Below are 25,733 nucleotides of genomic sequence, written 5' to 3' on the forward strand. Positions count from 1 at the left end.
AAAGCCTGGGAAGTGTTCTGGTGCTTGGGAACCCCCCGAAATCCCACGTGTTCAATGCTTAGGGCCCGCAACGTGAGAATTTCAGAAAGCCTTATCATGCATCGCGTATCTGTAATCAAACATTGCTTAAAAACGTCTCAAAGCACACTAAGATACCAAGCACCAGGTATAAGAAATGACTGTGAATTCTTGACTTAAGACTAAGGAGAGGTGGGGGATTTTCTGTGTGCTTGTTTAAACACCCTTGTGCGCATTTCCAAATATTAAAACAAAAAGGAAAAATGCTCTTGTGTCCATAATCTTCACTTATAACAAATTTAAGACTCTCCAGTCATGACAATGGTATTACTCAAATATTCCATGAATTCATTACATTGAGCATGAAATACTGAGTCTCAATAACGTCTGCTTCAGCTTTGCATGCTTCTAAACTCGGGGGCCCCATTTCTAAGGACAAGTGGCTGAAGCCAATCTTTGCACAAAAACCTATGCAATTCACAAAATACAGGAAAAGTAATACTTTCCATCGTGAGCTTATTTTGTAAATACTTAACGTACAAAGCAAAAACATTTTTCCGTAAGACACACGTGGCATATCCCCCTCCGTTAAACTGAGCTCCGTACCAACGCAGGGAGCAGAGCGCACATTCACAACCCTGGTGTAACAAGAGAGAACCAGTTCTTTACCTTCTCCCCAAAGATCCTTTGGCAGATGCCATTCTTTGCTAGCTTTTCTTTGACCTGCCGCGTTAGCTCTATCGTATCCACTTCCTGGTACATATAAATCTCATACTGCTCGGGTGTCAGTGGAGGAACTGAAGGTTTGGATGGCTTTGACAAAGACACGATAGGGGATGAAGGGAGGGGGCTATTTTGTGGTGTCTCACTGCGACTCGCCCCAGTCATGCTCAATTCAGAACTCTGGGAGTACGGAGATTCAGCGTTTGGCCACTCTTTCCAATACTCTGAAGAAGATGGTCCTTGGAGCTGGCTACGATCTGGCCTAGTCTGATTGCTGGCCTTTTCTTTTCCACCACTGGCTTCCTCAACTTTTACATCTTCGGGAAGAGCTGTATTTCTTCTCTCATGCTGCACAGTATTCCACCAATGGTCCTTCCAAACACCACCACGTCCCAACTCATTTTTAACATGCCTCAACATACCCTGGGCAGAATCACTTATTCCATGAAGCTCTAAAACAGGCGCCTCCTGAGGCTCCTTTTTGAGCCCAGAGAGGTTCTGCAAGGCAGAGATACTGGAATCAGTGACAGATGAATGTTTCTTCAGGGATATGGCCAAAGGAGAATAGCTGGAAACCGTAGACATTGCAGGTGTAGATACTAGTTTGGGGGACAGGATAGAAATGTCAGCTTGAGATAAAGGTGGTGTTTTTAAGGCAGGTTCAAGGGCAGCCTGCTGTGCCTCCATTTCACGTCGGGCTTGTTGCAGAATGGATCGAATAGCATCATCAGAATTGCCACTGCTAGATGCAGAAGGCGGCTGAGCCGGCTCAGCTATGAAAAACAACCAAAAGACTAAATGCAACAGAGGAATACGCTTTATATTCAACATGTGCTACTGTAAATATTTCCCTGTCAGAAAAAGGGCTGCAATACATTTCTGGATGGGAGGGAGGAGTTTTCACCAAGCAAAGATTTGCACTTTTCAAAATAAGGTAAGATTTCCAAAGTTCTTCACTGGAAAATTTTTATAGTTGCCAAAGTGCTGGACATTTGCACGCACAGACTCAACTGCAGAAGTTTAATACTACTTGCATGTTTTCCACTATTGTAAAAATTTTCAAATAAATGCCTTTGAAAATCAAGCCTTTGCCTCTCCCTCCCCCCCCCCGAGTGGTCAATAACATTTCATAGTTCTATTTACAAGCTATTTAAGCTTTCACTTCTGTCTCCACAAATGAACTGTAACACACGCTCGAAACTGAACACAGCTGCATTCACCTGGACAGACTATTAATACCCTCTTGCAATATAAATAGAGTCCTTTTACCTCCAAAAACATAACACACAAATTACAACAAAGGAAGAACTTTAGTAAGAGACGTCATTATTTCATTTGACAAGCTAAATAATGCTCCTGCTTCCTGTTTTCTTGTTCCATGGTCCAAACCACTGAAATAAACAGCTCTACAAAAGTCAGGCTGATGCCTGGCCATCGCTCCCTGCCTTAGCCGAAGCCCCAGAATGGAGCCACGGGCGCTTTCAGAAGAGGCAACGCCTAAAAGCAGTATTTCAGTGGAGAACCAGGACTCATGTGGCTGTGCTGCAGCAGTCAGGGACGAGCAGAGACTGGAACGTGGGTGTAGCATTATCTCTGCAGAGCCAGGAGGTTTTTGCAATGGCATCTGTTTCCATTTAAGTTAGTCTCCACTGAGGTCCCCAGTGCTTGAAAACCAATTCCTCTACCCAAAGCTACTCCTCAAAGAATGGGGAAAGTGAAGCACTAGGTAGTAACAGGGAACCCATACACTGCAAGAAGTGGCCTCCAAGTGGACTAAGATTTGAAACATGCTGCCTATTATTCTAGTAATATTATGCCTCATCTGAATACATTTCTGAATTTGCTTCCCCACATTCCTTCCTGTCACATGCTATAGAATACATGAAAAGCTAAGGAATGGGAAAACAGACAGTGGGACTACCTCTTCTGTTTTATCTACTGGTTTCACAGGGAGTTTTGAGGCTGAATTAGTATTTGAAAGGAAGTCTGAGATTCTCAGATGAAACATGCTACTGAACAACACGCTTGCAGTTTCCTGCGCACAGCCCGTATTTTTCTCTGTGTAACCACTACTTGTATAAAGTCCTATTATTTAAATTGTATATTAACTAGTCTTTTATATTTTGCCATGAGATAGCTTAGTTTTCATTTAAAAGACAACTATCTGAAACTGTAAATCAGTATTTACTTTAAGAAACCGAACAAAAGTATTGCACAGTACTTTTGACTTCAGCATCAGCCCTTTAGCAGTACTGGAAATTAAAGTTGAGAGGGCTATAGAGTAGACAGAAACGTTAACTATGTGACAGCATACAATGAGAAATCAAACTTATCTCGGGCTAAGATGTCAAACTAATAATTTTTTTGGGAAAGGAAATGCTTTTTTGGATTTGCCAGTTCATTCACTGAATACATTCTGTAACCAAAAATACAGTCTCATAAAAGCTAGAACTGAGTCTGCCTATATTATAATTTCAGTACATGATGTCCACAGTACGATGGTACTATGTGACTGGTAATGGCTGGCTAGCTCGTGACCTTCACCCTGACAACTCCATTCAGATCTCTCTCCCATGCAGTTGTGTCCCTGGGGCCTGAGTTACACAGAAGAGAAGAGAAAACAGGAGCCAAACTGGTAGAAGAAAGGATTTTGCAGGTTCATCCTGCAGTGACTGCCTGCAGGTTTGCAGTGCTGCAAAGAAGGCTGAGCTCTGCACGTGGAAAAAGGTGTCCAGAAATCCCACAGCATCGCTCCCCCGGGAGCAGGGCAGAGCAGAGCAGGCAGAGCTGAGCAGAGACCCCACCAAGCCATTACACGTGTCACCGTAACTTGGGATGTCTTATAGACAGAAACAACTCCACTAAATAATAATAATAAAAAAAGGAAGCTCTTCAAACCTACATTCAAGGTTTTAAGAATATAATTACCTGACCAGAAAGCTCATGGTAATTGTTTTAATTAAATTCTGAAATAAAAGGAGCAAGAAACAAAATGAGACCGTACCTGTTTTCTGTACTTGCAGCTCCCTTTTGGCTTGTTCGAGAATGGATTTGATGGCTTCATCAGAGCCAGTCTCTGTGGTTCGGATTCTTGTGGTTATATTACCTGAAGAGGAAAACAAAACTAATGACACCAGGAAAACTTTGACTTGTTTGGTTGTGTTTTTAACACAAAGACAGACAGCATATACTGATATACCGCCAGCACGACCTGACGAAACTTTACATAGGACCTTTACCAACATTTACAACACTAAGAATGTACTTAACATAATAAAAGAAAAACATCCTCGTTGTGCAAAAGCCTGCCCGCTAGCTGCACTGGGACGATGAAAACACTGACATCATCAGAGGAAGAACTAGGTGGTCGTACACTCCTTTTCCAGGATAACATGTATAAGTCTATTTATTTTCCTTTTCTTTTTCTTTTTTTTTTTTTTTTTTTTGGAGGGGGAGAGGAAACAGAAGGGAAAAGAACCAGAGGGGAAAGGAAGAAAGGTAAAAACATTAGATCAGGAATCACCTTAAAAATTGCATCAGCTGCTAGGCAAAGTAGGATGGGTATACGTTCAGCCCACAATTAAAAAGTAACTAGGTGAAAATAATTTTTAACTTTCTAGAGGTTAATACATTAAGAGAAACAGTCATTTAAACGCAGACACCATGTGAAGTACTCTCCAGCTAAGAGCTATTACTTGGTTGTTTGGTTTGGTTTTTTTAACCACTAAGGGGAAGAAAAGGAGGGAAAACTATGACTGTGAATGCTATTGAACTTAACTGCATTTTTCATTATGAGATTATCCTTTGTGAGCGAGCTAGATAATTTCTGACTGGAGTCAAAATAACTACTGAGGTTTGGGGTACCTGTTCTTGTTTTTTTCATCTTCCTCTTGTCTTGCTAAAAGAAAAATTCTCCAACTAATCTATACTGAAGAAAAATGTTTGTACTTCCTATTCAGTGATAATTTATCAATCTGACGTTCACTTAGCTTGTTTTTCCATACACCATACTGAAGTAAGTATCACACTGATTTAACAGCGTATTAAAATGTATTTGTCAACATACGCCCCATGAGAAGAAAGAAGTCAATCTGGAGCAGAAGCAGTATGCGACTGATGTTGGATTATATGCAATTGTGCAACTTTCTCCCTCCAAAATCACAAAGATAGCAGAGAAAGCATTTCAATAGATCTGATGATTTTATAAAGCCACTTCTATCACTTATCTCTTTTTATCTGCGTATGCAGTGAGGTTGGGAGCGGAAAAAGTATCCAAACAGGTTTACGTTAGTACAGCAGCAGCAGAATTAGAAAAAGCAAAGTGTTCATCTAACCCATGGTTTGTTTTATACTTACTGTCTGTTTTTCTATCAGATTCCAGGCCAGAATCAAACTGCACAGTTTTAAGGAAACACACAGCTAAAGCACACTCCGCTTCCTAGGTATTGACTGCAAAGAAAAACACCTGCCTGTGACGTACCTTCAGACCCATTTCTTCGTTTCGGTACTTCCTGAAATAGTCTGTTCAGGTTCTGGCCTGGATTCTCTGTTGAAAAACAAGTTTGGTAAGAACAAAACAATCAGGGGATGGTTGCTCTGACATCACGGGCTGTGTGACATGAGAAGCTAGCAGCCTGTCTCTGAACACGAGGGATCGAGCTGTCCTCGCTCCCTCGAGCCTTTGTCTGAGCGCGGGAGGAGCTGGCTACTTTGGAAGAAGCAAGGCTGGCTGATTTGTTAATAAAGATTACAGCTACGTTCGGAAAGGAGATTAGACAGATATAAATAAATGTCTAGAGATACCAAAAATGAAGAGGTTAAAGATGGGCAGATAATCCCCTCAAGTACAATCATCAAAAGGAAGAACCGATTATAAATCTAACAGTGTGCGCTTTCAATTAAACAAAATCTAGGAAAATACTGCCTGTCCTTTCCAATATTTCTCGACTGTAAACAACTTACTTTTCGGTTTCTCTAAATGTAAATCTCAGTCTTCGCTTAAGATGAATCACAATGAAACGCATGTTATTTCTTAAAATCGCTGCCTTAAATATGCAAAGCTGCTTTAAATTAGGATTGGTTTTTAATTACTCATCTCATGCATCACCTACGAGATTTTGTCAAAACACTTTGGGGGAAAAAAAAAAATCATACAAGACACAACAAAAGTCTAGTCTCAATAAACAACCCCAAATAAAAATGTTCAAGTATTTCTGAGGGCTGATACCCTTAGTAGCTAACGACCCTTTTCACTCTGTGTTCAGCTCTGACACGGACCTTTCGGGAAGTGAGGGATGTCAGTGTCCCTGCTGCTTGCTCCTGCTGACAAACACGAGTCAGCAGCTAAAAAAAGCGTAAGCAAAGATACTAACCTGCTTGAGTCCTGCAAAGCAGAGTTAGAAAGCTGTACTTTCTGCACCTGACATCTGATTTGGGTGAAAAGAGCAGCAATGCACAAACGGCCCCGTCCAGGGAAGCTTCCAATTGTTAACAGTTGTAACCGTAAAACAGGGCAGGACCCTCAGCCGGCGAGCGCTTACCTCTTTGTCTACCCTGGATGCTGCGAAGAGCCAAGATGTTCTGCTCATCCGAGAGGAACTGCTTCATCTTATGAAATGGCTCCTTGCCTCTCACAGTCAGTTTATTCCATGGCTTTGGCCGGGCTAGTATCTCACTCACAGACCCTTGCGACAGTCCCAACACATAATGTCCAAATATCCGCTGTCCAATATTGTGCTTGATCAACTGCTCTTTCACCTGACGTGCAATTTCAGCTGTGTCTATCTCCTCGCCTTCGGAGATGCTCCCAGCACTTTCTGACTGGCTGGGAGACGGGGCCATGCCATTTACGTCCGGACTTTGTTGTAATGGACTTTGGGAAGATATGGAGTTTGTGCTGTAAGGACCTGTTGAAAAAATCATGCTTGTGCTTCCTGCTTCCTGCATTGCCTTGGAGTAGAAGGACTGCATTAGCTGTCGCTGGAGGAGAGAGTTTAGTGCAAATTTTCCTGTGGAGGCCAGGGGTAAGCTGGGGCTCGCCAGGGATGAGCTGAAAAAGTCTTGACTTAAACCCGTTGGTGAGAACTGGTGTGTACCATTAGTATTGGAAGCCTGCTCCCCCGCGTTGCGGAGCAACTGAGAAGGAGGGGAGGCCGGCAAGGTTGCAGGACGCTGACTCTCAGGCTGGTCTTTCCCTTTTCTCCTGGCTGACCCTACAAGGAAGGTCAAACATAATGCATTATGGGGGATCAAAGAGGGAAAAACCAAGATAAAAAAATGCAAAGTTTGCCCCGCAAAGGGAAAAAGTGCAGATTTACAAGGGCCAATGAAGTGGCGGTGGGATTTTTGTTTTCATTTTGTTTTTGGTTTGTTTTCGTTTGTTGGTTGGTTTTGTTTTCCATAATTGAAATTTTTAATAAGCCAAACAAGGCCCCCAAAACAAACAACATGCATTTCATGTTTGCACCTTTCTTGTATGTTGCAGCCTGGAGAATCCCCCTTACAAACATTAAAACTAGAACAATTACATGAAGTGCAGTTATACAGTTAAAATAAATGCAGTTACAGACAGCAAGTCTCTTTGTTGTCTCTCATTCGAGACATTACTCATTGGACCTGACTGAACCCAAATGCAGCAAACATTTACATTTTGGAACAAACCAATTTGAATAAAGGAATCATCATTAGGTGGATGCACCAAGATCACTCAGTTAAAGTCATAAAACGCTTCAAAATTCAGTAATCCCAGGGCCAGTGGCAACTTTTAACTTTCTTCCAGCTGCAAAAACCATAAGCATTCAAGTATCTGGAAATTCCATGACTTGCCATTTAAAAAATGTGAACACAAGATGTAAAAAGCCCACATTAGGAAAGCTAAACGGCAAACACACTTCGTTAAAAAGAAAGTATTTTGTTTCTCCAACCTGACCTGCTGGTAGTATATCTAAGTGTATCAGACAGGAAGATTATTGTGTTCTACATGCAAACATTTTGCATAACATTGTGTGTGGGGGAAGAGACTTCTGGTGCCACAGATGAATTTGTTCCCAAAACAGAAGACAGCCTCAAACGCTACCACTTGGTACATCTTGTAATACCTCTATTTCCTAACCTTTAAAGACTCTCTGAGGTGTCCAAGTTTTATTTTATTATCCAGCCTATAAAACTGCAGAAATCAAAGGTTATTCAGTATTCTTGTTGCCTGTTCATCTTTCTGCCATGCATTAGCTCAGACATTCATCTCTCACTCAGCCCTCCCTCCCTTCACAAGACAGCAAACAAACCAGAAGAGCCGAAAATCGTGTCAACCTACCACTCAGGTCACTATTTGTGATACGCAGCGTGGTGTTCTCAGACTGCAAGGAGCGGTTCTTCTCCAGCAGCAGCACCTCCAGCGGTTTAGATGCATCCTAAAGAAAATCAAAGTGGGAGGTTTGTTTCTAAAAGCATTGAGAGTTTCACTGAGGCACTAAAAAGGATTCAGAAGAAGAAAACAAGAGCTCATCTCTGCTACGAATGCAGCTAGGGAATTCACCATGCATATATTTGCAGGAATCACTCGGTGCTCCTACGTGAGCTGCAGAAGAGCTACACTGTTTAATTTTCATTGTAAATCATTCATCAATTCTGCATTGTTTTGAGATGTGTAACGGAACATTTTCTTAATCCTTCCTATTTTAAAACAGTACTGGCATGCTTTCAATTTAAAAGCTGTAGACTTCTTTTAATCTGATTAAAATAGGAGTTAAGATTATATTATTTCTACTAGGTCAACTGACCCAAGTCAAGCATTTCCTTGAAATGCTGCATTTCAGCATAAACAGTTTGTTCAAAAATCAAAGCAGTCACAGAAACCTGCCATTTACCTTCCACTAAATACCTAACCCTTGATGATTAAAAAACATATTGAAAATTAATCCCAGTATATTGATATTTAGTTCAAATTTCAGAAGCAGGAATTTAATTCACAACCTTTAAACTTAAGTAAGATTAATTATTGGAATAGCAGAGCTTTCTCCTGCTTTCTCAGTACTCAAAGGTTTGGTTTCTTTTGCAAACATTATTTTCAAGGCTAACAAAGACTTAAAAATGCTAAAATCCTTGCTCAGCGTACTGTCAGTACAAGAAACAGTAAATCTCAGTGTAGCTGCACACCAACTCTAGTATCTTTAAAAGACTCAACTTCACAACATTATGGTTATCCACTCCAGCACAGCTGAAACACCATTCTTTGTCCTTGACCACTTAAAAGATATTAGCAGGCAAAAAATGTTCAGTTCAGCTTTTTACATAAGAAAACATCAGGAAAACAACAATCAACCCATCTGTCTCAACATCAACAGGAAACTGTCCATGCCAACACCAACGAATTGCAAGACAACGTTTTTGTTAATCGACTGAACTGCTGAAGTAAGAAAGAAACAAAAGTAGGTTCAGTACCTGCGCACCAGAGCTTTCAGATGGTGCAAACTCCATGGATTTCAATATACTGTGGAAGGCAGAAAAAAAATTATTTTCTATTTCTTCTTTCCATAACAACTCCACTAACGAGCATTAACATTATCATCTCCTACTCTCCAGCAACACTACAAGTGATAAGAACTTTCCTTGCAGTAACACAGTCTCATGATGAATACAGAATAACTATTGGATAAGAAAATTTTCTCGAGCGTCATCTAAATCATTCCATATGCAATCCCACCAGGCCAGTTTAAAGCGTAAATTTAAAGGTTAATAAGGATATAACATTTTAAGCTGTCAGATGTGATATAAATTTATCTGTAAAGCTTGGAGGGAATGAAAAAGTTGTAGCAAAGCAACAAAACAGGGGAATCACCACCACAGTTACGGTACTTTATATAATATACAACGGCTCACATAGCAAGGAAAATATGCACAAATAATCTTCCCGAGCAAGACACTACAGGCTAAAAGGCAGTTTTTCATTTTAATAACCTCCTAGTTCTATGGCAAAGGGAAGACAAAATAGCACAATATTTCTTAAGAAATACGAAAGATCCAAATATTTATAAGTACATTAAGAAAAGAATCTGATAGTCTCATTGTCAATATTTTATATAAATACTGAGCGGTCAAAGGACATCTCCCTTCAAAGTCTTTCAGTTAGAGTTGTATTGTCTGGCAAACGAGAATCTTACAGGAACACAAACTTATTACTGTGCTTTGTCTTATAATTTTTTTAAATGGGCCTGCTGCAGGCAGGACATTAACTTCCTCCGACTGACGCAATAAATGATTTCAGCTTCTCATTGTACCAAGACGACATTCATTTCTTGAAGAAAAATACATAAACAGATATAGATGGTGTTTATACAGCATTTTTCATGTCTAAAGCACCAGGAACTTTGTAGGGCAGGGAGAATATGTTTAATCATGTATTAAATGTGGAAACTGAGTCAAAAAAAGCAGAGGGCCAGCATCAAGACGTGGGGACTAGCTCTGGATGCCACTAGGAGCCAGCCAGGCACCCAGCACTCATTAACTGCCTCAGACCATGTGGCGTCCAGCTCCTCCAGAAACCTCTCCGTGCATGAATCCAGAAGCAGATGTCCATTAAGTGACACTCTGGAAATGAGTGGTCTCAGTGAGACATTCAAGGTCACTCAGAGTCATAGCAAATCCCAGAAAAAAACCCTCATTCTGAGACAGAAACCTCACGCATTTTACATCTGTGCACAGCCATTGCACACCGTGATAATTCTGACAGGCACTCCTACAAATATAATTAAAGTCACAAAATTCTGGCCATCAGTTTCATCATATGGCGTTGCTGGATGACACCTCTTGTTGGCAGAAATCGCTGTAGGGTAGAGCCATCATCCCATACAGAAGCACATAAAGTAATGCTGTTAAGACACTGCTTTACATGGGCACAACAGCTCACCCACATGCAAAAGTGCCTCTTTTCTGCTATTAATGGAGTCATGCCAGTCAAGGAGAGAGGTTGTGCATTAATGGCTCGAGTTCTTAGAGATCCTGACATTAGATCGACATCACAGGCATGTTTACTGAGGTTGCTCATCACTGCTGAAAGCGAGTGTTTCTTGGGACACTTCTTCAGAAGCACAGCTCTGTCTACCAGGACTCCAAGGTGCTGGGTGAGATAAATACAGAGAGCCTCATCTAAGGAAAACCCCAGTTGCTGGTTGCTGTTTCCATCCTCCCATGGATTGTGCAGGGTATGGCCTCTGAAAGGCCAGCAAGTAGTAATGTACGTCCCCATGATGGTCAAATAAGGGGACCCACCTGAATTTTAAACAAACCAATTTGTAACAGCAAATTATCAGCTGGCAAACTTCCCACGGCAAGTCACGGATTTTAGTTCGGATCAGCCGTACGCTTGCGACGCCGGTCTCCCTGTAATCCCCACTTACCACGCTTTGGTTTGCCATGCCGAGCAGTCCTGGAGCACACCAACCACTCCTTCTGGATGAAGCTAAACCAAAAGAAGCTGCACGCTCGCGAAGGAGCAGGCATGACGGCTCTGACCACTACGTGCCGCCTACAGAACCAGACCGAGACCAGCTGGGAGTGCAAAGGAAGCCTGAACCTATTTCGCACGTTTACCAGGTTCTTGGCACCAAAAACCTGGCTTTAAAGCCCTGATCCTGTTGCGCCCTCCACTTGCACAGGCTGCTCTACCAATGCATTGTGGTTCTGAGCACCTGCTGCCAGCTGAGACCCGCAGAAAGGATCCTGAACCTTGCAGCAGCTGCATTTTTCAGCAAGCTTGGAGCAGGCATGCATATCCAAACTTGGCTGGAAAGTTACTGACCTGTGCCTACTTAAAGTGGATTCTTTGCTACCTGAAATAGCCTTCTGGCAATTTCACAGGTAATTTCCTAGACACTTAGAACCCAAAATATACTGAAAACCACGTTGATGGTATCTTGAATTGCCCTTGGAGGAATATTCACTACAGCAGGTTCATTTTTTCAAAAAATGAAAAAGTTAAACATGGCAAAAATGACTCTCCAAATGTGTCACAAAAGAGACATTTTCTGCAGGAATATGAGGGAGCAAAATGTTCCCCCTTTAGATTCCAGGAATATCTTTGCCCATGAGATCTCGACTCAATGTGCTGCTCAAGATCAGTTATCTGCTTTTTAAAGGAATGATCTTGTGACTTGAATCTGCACATCTAAGCCAACTTGAAAGATCGTACTCTGAAGCAAAGTGTGCATTGGGACAGCTCGACTTTCCATTCGTATGATCCCAACTGCAAAGGCAGGAGGGTTAGCACTGTTGTATTACTCGAGAGGGAATTGAAAGGACACACAGAGCTCTCAGATCTCAAAAATAGGTTTAAAAGCGATTTGGCACAAAAGCCAATGCAGAAAGCAAGGAACCCTCTCATCCCAGATCTTGACATGGACCCAGTTAAGTTCCTCCAAGGTTAGATGTTGGCTGATAGTGAGATCCCTCAGCCCAGAATGCCTCTAACATCCCTGGGAGGATCAAGGAAAATACATCAGTGTCAAAACAACTGAGAGGTTTATCCTCTTTCTTCCTTACTGACAAGATCCCTTTTTTCTTGGTGCGTATGTGCGTTACGAGCAGTTCATTTTTGCCAGTGTTTCAGGGCACAAAGGCAGGCATAGGATTCAGTATGAGGGACACCAGATTTACAGCAATAGTCTTTTCATAGTTTCACTCCAGATCAGACTGTCACTCTCAGGTGATGCGTGTTTCGATTTTGGCACACCTTTTGGACCAGGTGGGAGTAGAGAGGATGGCATGAACAAGCTGCTCTGATGACCCAGCATTGCAAACACCTTCAGTGCTCTCACAGAGGGTCTTAACCCCCCGCACCATTCAGCAGGAGGGACCCTAGGCCACCTACAAGACAGATGACTGTCTCTCCATAAAAAAGTATTACCCACAAATTAGGGGACATAAAAGCTGTGACAGCCAGGAGAAGAGGGTTAAGTTACTGGTGCCCAACAAGGGCCACTTCCAGGACATTGTCCCATCTATTTCACTGCCGGCTCATCTCGAAATAACAGGAACAGACAGAAACACCATAGGAACACTCCTGTGTCATGGCTTCTCCTGGACCTCTTATCTGGCTTCCCATCCTGCCCTCATATAAGTCAGTGTTGTAAAAAACAATTTTAAAAAAAGGCATTACTGCCAGGAATACAGGGATCTAAATGAGTTTCGTATCTAAAGTAAAGGCATTAAACCAGGCAGGATTTAAAACTCATTTGTTGTTTCAGCACAGTCACATTCAGTAACTCAGGCAGCAAATTGGAAGGTTGGGGCCTAACTCCCATCCACTACTTTACACACGAGGGCATAAACGGGCTGAAATCTGAAGCTGAGTTTCCTTAACGCAGGACAGAACAGGGATGTACTTATCCCTATCACTAAAACAATGACACCTTCTTGAGACCAGTTAATATTCAGGTGTAATGACCAATGAAACGGTCCACTCATTTCACTCGACTGAAACTATTTACCTACATCAGGGTGTGCTGCAGCTGGCAGCAAACCAGAACCGCAGCCAGCGTGGCTTGAATGGAATGGCACCAGGGGCTGGGCAGTCACCGGGCTTGCAAAACCTAACCTGCTTTCCATATTCTCCAGGGACGTGTAAACAAAAGCACACGACTACCAGCCTCATCTGAGATACCTCATTAAACAAGGCAATGTTTTTTCAGTCATCTTAAAATACACACAAAAATGCCCGAATGATGAGAGAAAAGATGGACTTTCTTGCAGTTATTTAGACCTTGATACTAAACATATTTCCAGTCAAAAAACTTCTCTTCTGCACCTGACAGCTTATCTTGTTACAGTTTAAAATGAGGCCCTTTTAAGTCTCTCAACCTACCCCTCCTTGAAATAGGAAGAAGCTGTTTGTGGCTTTAGTTTAAAACCACAATATATTAGCAAAAATATACAGGGAAACAAGGACAGCATTAAAATGCTAAGTGCTGAACACTGGCTGGCAAAAGCATAGGAAAGGTATTAGGGCCAAAGCCCTGCGTTAAATTCTTGGTCCTCATAACATTCAGCTGTTGGCTGGGAAGTTTTAAAGAGTGGTCCACATAAAACATCACAGATTTTCAAACTTTTTAACTGTGGTGGATGGTAGTTTTAGTGCCTTTTTTTCAGGGACACTGGTATTATTCGCTACTGCAATACTCTGCTGCAACAAAAAGGAGTACTCTCAAGTCTCAGATACAGCAGTTGCACTGGTTCTGGATGCAATTTCTGCCAATATTCCCCATTTCTCCCGTCTCTGTGGTTTTGACTGAATTCTTTATTGTTCCAAGAACACAGATTTGTGGCTTCATTTAACAAGCATTGTTAAACTCCAGTTTGTGAAAAAATTATGTAGGCATTTACCACTTACTTTAATTCTTTCTTAACCTCTTCATAATCAGCCTGTCCTTTCAGTTTTTCTTCCAGTTGCTTTAAAAGAAAGAACACAGATTTAATTATTTAGATTTTTTTTCTGCAGGCTTTCAAAATCATGTCTAAATTATTCCATATATACAGCAGCGCACAAGTGAGGGTTAATGACTCATACCTAATTTACATATATTAGAAAACAAACTATAACCAATTCAACGTAAACACAATTATACCTCACTCCTCCTTTGTTTACAGAGTGCCAAGCGTTACAGAATTCAGTGGGTCCCAATTCGGCTGTTTGCAATGTCACCGTCATGTGTTCAATAAAGAGATCAGGGAAGAAGGTATTAAAAATGGGGCAGCTGCAATTTTTACGAAACCGATAAATTGAGCAAACAAGCAGGATGCTTTGGCACATACTGTATTCTTAATACGACAGTTCTTGATAACCTTATCTACATAAAAAAAAAGACACCGAAGAAGCTGTTGTTGACTGGAATGCCTTAGGCTTGTAAGACTTCTACAACGCCTCATGCCCAAACAAAACAGCTGTACCAAGTCGTTTTACAAGCATTACTTATTGCAATAACTAATATGATTACACACCGGAGATGAAGCATTGAGACCAACTCTGCAGGTCTTTTGGCTCAGGTCTACCTGACCTGGGGCAGTCTCAATGGCTCCTCTTTGGTGTGAAGATGCCACAAACGTTGAAACAAACCTCCTAACACAATCCAGAACGCAATGCCACACATTTGGACCTTACCCAAGAGCCCCTGCTCCCAACAACAGTGCTCATCACTACAGGACAAATGCTTCAGGAGGCCTAAAACATAGTGACACATGATGGATGCTGTTACGTTGCTCGCAGAAGCCACATTAATTTCCCACTAATAATTTCTTTGCTTAGTACTGGCACAGCTGATCTAAGCAAAGAAAGAACAGAACTTTTGGCCTGCAACTTCCATGGATAAGCTCACGCTAGCTCTGCTGCACTTCACTGTTGGCGTTAGAGCTGGCACAGAATCCCAGAGGTCCTGGGAAACAGCAATAACACAAGGACACAGCAGCCTCAAAGACAGAGTATCTACTTTGAAAAGAAAAGCAATATATGACATGAAAAATAGGGCTTTATGTCCAAGGAGAGGCTGCCTTCAGTGATAAAGTGAATTTGAGAAGATCCTACACCCACTCCTGGGCTACTCGTTGAAGGAGGAAGGCAGGGGAGGGCTACTGTGAACTCGGGTCATTTTAGCAAACCCATTTAAAATGCAGCCCCATAAAGTTCTGCACCAGCACAAAAACAGCAGGGCTGGGACAGACCAACAATTGAAAGTGGGAAACTCTTAACCATGCCGTCTTCCCAAGTAAGCCCGTGTGTAGCTATCACCCATTTCAAGGCTATCCAATGGGTACAAGCACCAAACCCGAACCCTGTGTAATACAGCACCCACGGATTAGTGAGTCCATCAGCTGAGCCATCTTAATAATTTCAATGGGGCTTCTTCGGATGACAACAGCAGCGTGACGGGGCTTTGCTGGACTCCCAGCTATGTTGCCATCTTTTAAAGGACTTCCTATCATGCCCTTCCCAGCTTACGCATTGCTGACATTTCTGCCTTGCCATTAGGATGTATATTAAAAAAGCAGTGACAAAGTGGACATCTACGTTATCAATATACAGCCCTCTTAAATTCCTGCTTTTTGATACCATAATCCACAATCCTCAGTCACTGCTGACAAGAGGCATCTCTCGGCAGAAACACATGGGCCCTGCTCTCGTGGCTGCTCAACAAGCAACTCTTAACGGATCACCAGCACCGGCTGTTGCAGGAAAGCAGAGACTGTTGTTAGGTGTGGAATTTGCACTCTGTGGGACACTGATGAAACGAGTGGCCTCTCAAAAGGTCTTGTGTCCTAGCATCCTTAGCCATCAGTAGCTTGTGCAGTCATCCACATTGTGTTAGAAAGAAAAAAACCCCAAACATCTCTACTTCAGCTAAACCCATTTTTTTCACCTGGAATAAATACAGGGCAAGGTTTAGCCATTTCTTCTGACATGTCCTGCCTTACCAAATTCCAGTTACTAACTGGCACGATAAGGAGTACCCACTTTGCTTTGTATGGCAGACACAGTGCTACAGGTGTTTAGGCCTTGCTCAAAAGCCCTACGCTGAGCTAACTAGGAAAATCCTGGTTGATGCAGGAAAATCCTACAAATCTGAAAGATGTCTGAGGTTTTGATAGCCTCCAACACGTGTTGAAATCTCATTATGCAAATGTCCCATTTAATCCAAGGGGCCGAGGTGTCATTTCAGTTCTCCAAGTTTTAAGGAGGGCCAGCTACGACACGCCACAAGGTCAAGCTGCTTTTCACGCTACAGCTCGATGCTAAGCACAACAGTTCCTTTAACACGGAATCCAGCTGGACTTTCTATGCACCAGATCAGGCTCAGTAAGACTGGAGAGTGATCTTTAAATGAAACCAGTGAGCCTGAGAGCCCTCGTGCTAGGGAGGAGACTCAGCATCAAGACTGACAGCTTTAAAACCTGATGCAGGCAATGAGAGGGCACTGCCGAACACCGCACGACATCTTTCAGCTCTCCTTGGCCATGTCACTCCGCCAGCCACTTCTAACTGCTTTTTGCTGCTCTACAGCTTAAAGCAAAGACACGCCACAATTCACCTCTCCCTTAACGCTGTGACACGTAACATTTTTGGGTCTGCAGCAGATTAGCTTTTACAGCAGGGTTAACTGCCTATTTACACTACTCCTCAGCATAAAAAGTACTGGAATAAATTCAAAACAAACAATATCCTGGATTAATATGTTAGTTACTTATGCAAGGGTATGCTAAGAAAAAAGCCTTTTGTAGAAACAGATATAAAATACCGAAAAGCTAACGAGTCCCATTTTAATGCAATCTATATTAAATGTAATTCTGGATAAGGGATATGCTGAACCCTGAAAGTATTTCTAGAAATTTTAGGTACAAATTACAGTTAAAAAAAGAAAAAGAAAAAGAAAGAAAAAGATCTTGATAGAATGAAGCTGTTTTGGACTCTCAGGTATCTGTATGCTGGTACAGCAGTATGGCAACCAGCAATATTTTACTCTGAATTGTACAAAAACCACATACATCCATCATTCCCAAGTACCTAATATAGAGATTGTTGCCATGGAAAACCTGCACCTAAACGTATACTTTACTAAACAATATAAACTAACAACTGAGAATGCAATGCCTGTATATAAGCAGAGCATTTAGGCACTTGGCATCTTCCCAGTCAATGACTGTTTTAAAATGTATTACTATGGTAATTGTCTCAAAGAACCCTGTAAAATGCACAGAACACGGTATAACAAAGGTTCAAGCTGTGAGACAATCTGGAAGAACTAATATCTTGCACTAAATATCAACCTGGTTAATTCTGACAAAATATACTCTAACATCCTCCAACACACAAAAATTCAGGGAGCTGGAGGACAGAAGAGTGGACCGGTGGCATTTCTGCACACTAAATTTGGAAATATCCCAACATTAAGGAATCACCTTGCATTTGTCGTACGAATGAACCCATGTCACAGCATGCATGGATTGGGTCCCCTCTCATGCAATTTAAAAATCTAACCATTACTGTACTATTAACTGAAGTGTCTCAGGTAAACAGCACGGGCTGTATTAAGGGGCTTAAAACATTTTAAAAACCTCATGAAACTAATGTCGTAGTTTAGTTTAGAGTGATAAACTAAAAAGCCCGTATTTATTTAAGCCAGGTTATTTGATGTATCTCTTTGCTAACTAGCCCTGTTGTATTTTAACTGGGTTGCAGGGAAGCTCCAACTCCCAGCAACAAAGGGTTAATATAATTACAGTTAGAAAAGTCTTGTTACTAGAGGACATGTTTTGATTATTAGATCAGATGAAGATAAAGAAGCAATAATTTCAAAAGTATTTCTGCATTGTTTCATTAAGTCATGGAGTATTAAAGAATTCCCCCAAGATATGGTCTGAGAACATTGCTTTAATTTGTGAAACTGTGATTCATTTTTCGTGGAGGCAACCATTACAATCTCAGTTATTTTAGAAGCAATTCCTCTATAATCAAACATGAGATCAACACATCGCCACTGAGATTTGGTTCTTCGTGCAACAGATCTCAGGCACAGGCTTTCCCAGCACTTTGGGGTAAAAGTATGTATTTTGAAGTATTTTTATAATGCAACAAATAAGGTTAGAGAGGGTTGAAGTGACTGAAACTTTATCAATAGAGTCACTGCATCAGACACTATCAACAGGAACCTAAATACAGAGCATTAGCTGGGCAAGCCTATGAGAAAATGGAAGGAGATTACTGAAATGAAAATCAAAGACTTGCTCTGTCATTTCTATGATCCTATTCCCTTTGAAGTTAATGGCTAAACTAATACTGACCTCACCAGGAACATGCTTTATTCCAAGAAAACCTGTCAAGTGCAAGGACTCAAGATATTTTCTATCAGGCTTTATGAAAAAAATAAAAAAACCCCGTAACATGGGTGTAGCCAGCAAAATGTGTGCCTCAAAACCAGGCCAGCTCCTTCCACCTTCATTAAGAGTGGTGCCCACACAGGGACAGATGGGCAGCGGCCGCTACTGTCAGTACAGGAACGTAATAGTTTCCTTTGCTCTACTGAATTTTCATAAAAATTCTGCAAGGTTGTCTTAAAACATGCAGAAAACATGCTGAATGCAACACTTCAGCTTTCATCCCTAACAGACGTTTCTCCACATAAATTATGCTACACCAGAGCAAAACTAGTAACTGCTAAAAAATGTTAGAATTAGAACAATTTGTAAGGGTTTCAACTGAACATTAAATCATTCTGATAGAGGAAAGCTACCCACGCCACAGTCAGGGCTAAGTGGGTACTATCAGCCTCCTGCTTTCAAAAAACTCAAGACTATAAAACCTGCAAAACTATGAAGTCTTTAATGGAACAGATAAATTTATCTTGTTTACACTTTGAAGCTCATAGATGGTAGGACAATGAAGGAGAAAGGAGTTACAGGAAACTGATTCATAACACATGTCAGGAAACATTTCTCATGCTTACTGATAGATCAAAACTGTGTGGGCTAGTGCACAAAGAACGTAAAGCTGCTGAAGCAAAAGGTAAAAGGGTCACTCACAAAATTGTTAGATGTTTCTTCTGGTTTTAGTGCAGAGCTACCGGTATGCAAATGAGTACAGGACCAGACTGCTAATTATAAATGGGAACTACTGTGCAGCAAATATACAGTTAAAAAAAATTAAATGGTTATTAAGGCTAAAAAGCCGTCTCTCTGTGTCTTGGTTTTACTTGTTTTTACGCTCTAAATGAGACACTTCCCTTTTCCAGTGGAGAGAACTGGAGGGGTTAGCAGGTAAATTCAAAGACAGACCATAGCACAATAAACATTCCTGGCAAATCTGCAATACCAATCACTGGAATGGGAATTCAAAGTTTTAAAACCCAAGAAGGATTTTCTGTGCCTTTCAGTTCAGCTATTTCACTACACATCCATGGCAAACACATGCTGGGTTTTGTTGGTGGTTTTAATTCTAAACAGAGCCATGTCCTGCAAAACCAAATTTCAAACCAATGAGAACTAGGTGAATCAAATTTCAACAAAACTACGATCACTTATAATAAAAAGTCCCAGAAACCAGAATTCAACAGCATTCTGAAGAAGTCAATGGCTTTTACGGTGCCTCTCAGAACCACAAAAAACTTACATCAGTAAAGCCCAATATTGGTACGTCAGCTATATCCTTCGAAAGCTGCTGAGCACGGAACCGAGCCTTACTTTAAGTGTGCTGTTCTTGGCGGTCAGCTGCTGCTCCAGCTGTGAGATTTGGCTGCTGGAGTTCTCCCGCAGCTTGGTGAGGCTGCCTTGGAGTCTCTGGACATCTTCTACGAGCTGGGCGATTTCCCGCTCCTTCGCAGCCAGTTCTACTTCCAAGCTGGACCGTGTTAGCACCTCGATGGCCTGCTCCTAATGTGAAAACAAGCATTAGACCAAACATATAAAAAAAAGGCAACAAGCTTGAATTCAGGGCAGTTAGGTAAGGACCAAGCACAGCATGGGGTCACATGAGAGACAGAAACGATTGTTAAAAGCTGGGACTCCCATGACCGATGGCGTGAATCCAGAAGATGAACCTTTCTGCTCCCCAGGACAGCTCTTGGTGAAACAGGGATAATGGAGAGAATAAATTTCCCTATTTCATAAGCGCACTGGGAAGATGCAGCTGAGAAAGTCAAAGGATTCTATTTAGATCTATTTATTATTAATAGTCCAAATGCTTTGACAACTATGAAAATCTGTGCTTACAAAATACTAATCAGATAAAATATTCTGAAGTAATGGAGCAGAATTTCTTAATCAGGAATGGCAGACTCATGTGCCTTTGGCTCTACGTATGCGTGCTGCACATTTCAGGCAAAATTGTCAAAAATTGCCCCAAACCGCTACTTCCAATGAATTTCCTCCTTGCATGAAAATTGTTCGCTGTTAACATTATTGCTAGCAACCAAAGCCTCTCCTCCACGGGGATGAAGACAGATGTGACAGCTGTAAGACAAGGCCGTTCTCCCTTTGGTCTCCACTTTCAGAAATTCCCTTTCCTAAATCAAGATCTTTCTTGTTCCAGTTTCCCACGGCCGCAAAATCTGTCCTCAACTCTGAAACTTCCTCACTAGACCAACCTTCCAGTAGGACAAGAAATAAGAGAGGACAGAGAAGTTAAAAGGAGGTAAATCTATTCAGAAAAGATAATACAGACTAATTGCACCACCTCTTTTGTCTCCCTTTGTGTTAAGAGATCAATAGCTGTAACGCATCGGAGAGCTCTGAACCTCTCTTCCATGAAGAACATAAGGAAATCCTTGTGCAGATCTGGGGAGCGCGAGGCAGCCCAAGGATGAACGCATGTTCCATTAAAAAGCCTAAGACGCCTCTTACAAAGGTTAATGGCTGTTCCTCAGAAAACACCAGTGAAGTAGGAAAGAATCCATTTACCAAGTGAGAGACAATGATCGTAAGCATTATACCAAAGATCCTATAGCGAAAGAGCTGAAAATTCAACCCACCGCTGCTGTCACCCAAGCACTTTCCTTACAATTCAAGATGACATTGCAGCAGATTGCAATATACTCCACACCCTCTTTTCTAGAAAATACAGGCACAACAAAATACCTTTTCCATATCTTCTAAACACTTAGCTTGCCTCTCAGTGCCTACATACCATTGTATCTCACAGAAAGCTACGTGTACGAACAGCAGTTAACAACGCTCTCCTATTACACTGAATTATACTTTTAACTTGAAAAAACCCCTCTAATTTGCTTGCATGAAACATCACAAGTTGTATAATCATCTGCTGCTTGTGCCTATTGAGACTAGAACGTAGAGTCTGAAATAAGATAGATAATGATCATTTTCATCCTGCAGTAGTTGTCATATTAAATATAAATGAAGTGCAGAAGTACTATTAAATACAAGAAAGACCTAATGTTAAAATAATGATAAGACTAGGACACGAGATAGGAAGAGGCAGGTAATTCAGAGTTAGAAGTGATATTCAGGCTCTTTTTTTTAAAATTTATTTTCTGTTTTGCAGCCTGCTTGTCTATCTTTCGACTTCTCTGAGAAAATACTGAGTGGTATAAAAAGATGACCAAACAGAACTGGAGGACTTATGGTTTGTTACTCATTCTCTGCAAATGTATTTTAAAGGCAACCATGTGTCTCTCTGATACCAGTGTCACGCATGTACATGGCTTGCAAGAAAAAAACCAATATAAGGAGCATGATTTCTTTTGTTTGTTAAACCTGCTGCTTAGAAGTAGACTAAATTTCAACTTAATTTCATATTTACATTTAAATACTCCTATTTCTCCTTTGGCAAACAAAAATCAAAATAATCTGTCTGCTCATCTGTGATACCTGTTACCCAGGACCAGCTGGAGTCCTCTAACAGCACGCTGTGCCCGCAAGGTCCAACCAGCAGATTCAGCGCTACCAACCTCCCCAAACAGCAGTGCTGGCTTTATTTAGAAACACACAGAGAAGACAACAAGCAGCCAAACCCTTAGGAGTACAGGATATCTTCTCAGTTTTCTAAGCTTCTTTTATTGAATTTACAGGTGTAATTCTCAGCTTAAGTATCTTCAGTGAAAACTTCAATGATACCGAATTTATTTCTAGTTCCTCTGACAGCCCATTCACTGAGAAGAAAAAGCCCCAGAAATGGGCAGGCAGCAGTCCCTGCTAACGCAACCAACACTGGCCAAAGCTGGTCCCCTCGGTCTGAAGCTCCACGCCTCTGCCGTACCCTGCAGGCAGGCGTGGGCTGATGGCCCACCAAGGCCCTCTTTGTTACACCGCACTGCTGCCTTTATTTCTCCTCTGCTGACGCTCTTACTAACGTGAAATAATTTCCGAGAGTTGCCGCTATCCATCTGGACTGACAGCCGTGGAGAGCTATGGATCACTGTCCCAGTCACCACCGAGCAGAGCGACCTCTGTCCTTCCTGTGGTCTTCTGCAGCCACCAGCCCCCTCAGAAGTTTAACCAAAACTCAAGCCCAAAGGAACACAATTCCTTTTCAGTTAAAATATAACTCCAGACAGATATTTTTATAGCTGTGAGCATAAATTGAAAAAGCTGTACTGCAGGAATGTCAGAAACCTGTAAGAGTCAGTAAATATTTTCTCTCACCACATCAGGTGCCTTCTGGATCTGCGTAGCAAGTTGGAGAGATTTGTTAGCTGACGAGAGCTGCTCCCTTAAGGTCTCTGCCTCTCTCTGAGCCACCTCTGCCCTCTGAAGGAAATGAAAAGGGGTGAAAAGAGAAAGTACATTCAGTTTAACAACTGACAATTATTACAAGAACATTCATCAATTCATGCCTGACTGAATATAATTGATTTTCCTAAACACTCAACCTAATAAATGTTAGAAAAAAACATAGAATGTGATGGATTTTTATTTTAAACAGTACAAGGAAGAAATAATTGAGCGATTATGACAGTAATTTAACGCTAGGAGCAAGGAATCCCCTGCTGATACTAATGCTGCGGCCCACTGAATTTCCCAGACTGAATAAATACAAGTGGAAATGGAGTCTTTTTATTCAATTTCTTTCTATTCTCATAGACCAAGCAGATTTTATTGCAAGGTTCCTCATGGGAATAATTCTCACGGGTAAACGCTGAATTAAAAGATATTCTGACCATTCTCTCTAACACACATACAATGTCGTGGGCTGTCTTTCTTCAGTAATTATTTCCCAAAACATGAATTGTTAGATTCTGTTCTTTCAGCAGGTCTATTTATTCAACAATATTTAACCCTAAACACAATTTTGCACAGATCAGTTACCAACTGCTGAGGATTTACGCAGTATCTGATAAGCCTGTGACTTGGCTACCAGACAAAATTCTCATATAAATATTGAATAATAATAGAAAGGAGAAAGGCAAAATTACAAGGAAAGATCGTCTGTACAGGAGTTTGGGGAGAGACAGATGGATCAGTAACTTCAGGCAATAAATAGCAGCAAAGTCTTCTCCATAACTGTGTATAAGCTTCTGTCAAGAAAAGCGGAACAAAACCTGGTTGCGTTTACAGTATATGCCCCTCCTGGTCAGACTTTCTTCTCTCTTTTTTTAAAAAATGTATTTTATTGTTATAAACCCACACTGCTTACCTCCGTGAGTAACCAGCGCTTTTCACCTGGGCTACTCCATGCAAATCATGCTGCACTTTCAGCAGAAAATAGCTAAAATAATCTTCTATCTCTACGTCCAAGACACATCACCAACTCTTCCAAACCCATGAGCTGCCACCAATCAAGGCCAAAACTCTTCTTGACCAACTTTTACCCTTTACACTGATGGGTCCCTTCCTTTACTGAATAATAAATACACACTGTCATTTCTAAGCCACCAAAACTGCCGTATTTCTGTGTGCCAGATTCCCTGCTTTTTCAGCTAATCCTTTTGAAAACCTAAGTCATCTGAAATAGTGAATATCAAACCTATATCCCTGTGTGTGTGCTGTTTGACTCACTAGTCAAAGCAGAGACTCTGTCTGCATGTTTAATCAATCAGTAAACTAACAGCAATCAAATCCTAAACGCATCATCTGTGCTATTTGCTCACAACATTATATTAAATGATTTTGCATAGGTTCTACAGCTGTAATTAAAATGTAATTGTAAAAAGTACAGCAACACGGCTCTAATAATCAGAGCATGGGACACAGCCTATTGTGTGCTTCAAAAAATGGCAGCAGCATTAAAAAGGCACAAAAAGAGAAAGTTTACGTTGTTTATGCGGCTGGATATAAGGGTAAAAAACAGCTAACAAAACACATTGAGACAAATGATTTGCTCGTACTTTATTAGGTGTGGATGTACATATATTGATCTAATAACTGCTAAACAACTCCAGCAAAGCAGGACAAGTTACTACACTGTGGCACTTGCTCTTGCATCTACTGCTGTATAAGTAATGGGTTTTGCAGCCTTAAGCAATTCTGCTGATGGCTTCCATTCACAGCAGCATTGTTTTGAGAATCTATTCAGCTTGCATGCAAGCAAACCACAGAGGATATTTCTAATAGATGTTACATCTGCATATACAGTAAGCTGTCAGCTGCCCCTTCTGCACAGCCTCCCCAGCCAATTCAGAACACCTGTTGTAGTCCTGTGAATAACATTAGACAAGATTTCATACTATGCATTGTTAAAAATACATCAACAGAAACTTTGGGCAATTCTATTTGGGAAATACTGGTCAATTTTTTTTTTTTTTTTTTTTTTTTTTCCCAGAGCAGAAGCTTTTTAGAGCCAGAATTATAGATGTGTTCAGTGTCTGGAAAGCACTTTTGGGTGCTACGGCAATATAAATTATAAATTACACACAAAAACCCGTTAAAAGAACGGTAGTTTCAAAATTGAGCACTTAAAGGTTTTGAAAAGCCAAGCCCGAGCCTGCGGGTACGCTCGGCCACCCCCTGTGCACAGGGCTTTGGGAGGCAGGCTGCAGCCCCACCGTAACATGCTACTGCTTTTTCCCGATGAGACCCCCTACTTCCTTCAGCTCTCGGGATGAATATTGCTCGGTGAATGAGTATTTCGCTTTGTCCTCCTTGTTCCGTGTGCGACCTCTGTGGTCTATTTGTTGCAAACTAATCCCAGCCTCCTCTGCAGACCGGAGTAACCGCTTCCTCACGGGCTGTGCTCTGCTTTCCACCACCAAAGGATCGAAGCGCTTCAGAAACGCTCACAAATGCGCTGGCACAAACCCCTGTTTTCAGGAACACGGGTTCCTCAAGCCCCCAGCACGTCGCCAGGCGGGTGCTCTGCACGGCGGTGTCAACCACAACCTCACCGCGCGGCATGGGCTGCGATGGGCCATTTCCCGCCTGCTCGCCCGCACCCAAGCCCCCATACGGCGGCTGCGGCGCCGCTCCCCTGCAAAACCCTCTGGGTTTGCGTCTCTGACTCCTACCGCTCTCTGCTTGTCTCTGTACCCTCCTAATTCATTTTGGTGGCTGGACGCACCATTTCTGTC

General features: G+C 41.7%; 1 protein-coding gene across 7 annotated transcripts in view; it reads right to left on the reverse strand.

Annotated features, from left to right (window-relative positions):
• The window catches only part of CUX1 (cut like homeobox 1), a 283,475-nt gene that overhangs the window by 66,670 nt on the left and 191,072 nt on the right, over window positions 1-25,733 (reverse strand). For 3 of the 7 annotated variants that reach the window (XM_086475311.1, XM_086475313.1, XM_086475309.1), the window contains 5 exons: window positions 22,873-22,977; window positions 19,957-20,145; window positions 14,123-14,181; window positions 9,181-9,229; window positions 8,054-8,150 (listed from right to left, as the gene is read on the reverse strand). In XM_086475311.1, the coding sequence (XP_086331437.1) occupies window positions 8,054-8,150; window positions 9,181-9,229; window positions 14,123-14,181; window positions 19,957-20,145; window positions 22,873-22,977 (499 nt within the window). Of the gene's footprint in view, window positions 1-687; window positions 1,515-3,745; window positions 3,848-5,221; window positions 5,288-6,281; window positions 6,954-8,053; window positions 8,151-9,180; window positions 9,230-14,122; window positions 14,182-19,956; window positions 20,146-22,872; window positions 22,978-25,733 lie in introns of all 7 variants that reach the window. The other 4 variants (XM_086475308.1, XM_086475307.1, XM_086475312.1 and 1 more) reach the window with 2 other exon arrangements.

This window comes from Leptosomus discolor, chromosome 18 (genome assembly GCF_034619465.1).
Source record: "Leptosomus discolor isolate bLepDis1 chromosome 18, bLepDis1.hap2, whole genome shotgun sequence".
NCBI classification, from domain to species: Eukaryota; Metazoa; Chordata; class Aves; order Leptosomiformes; family Leptosomidae; genus Leptosomus; species Leptosomus discolor.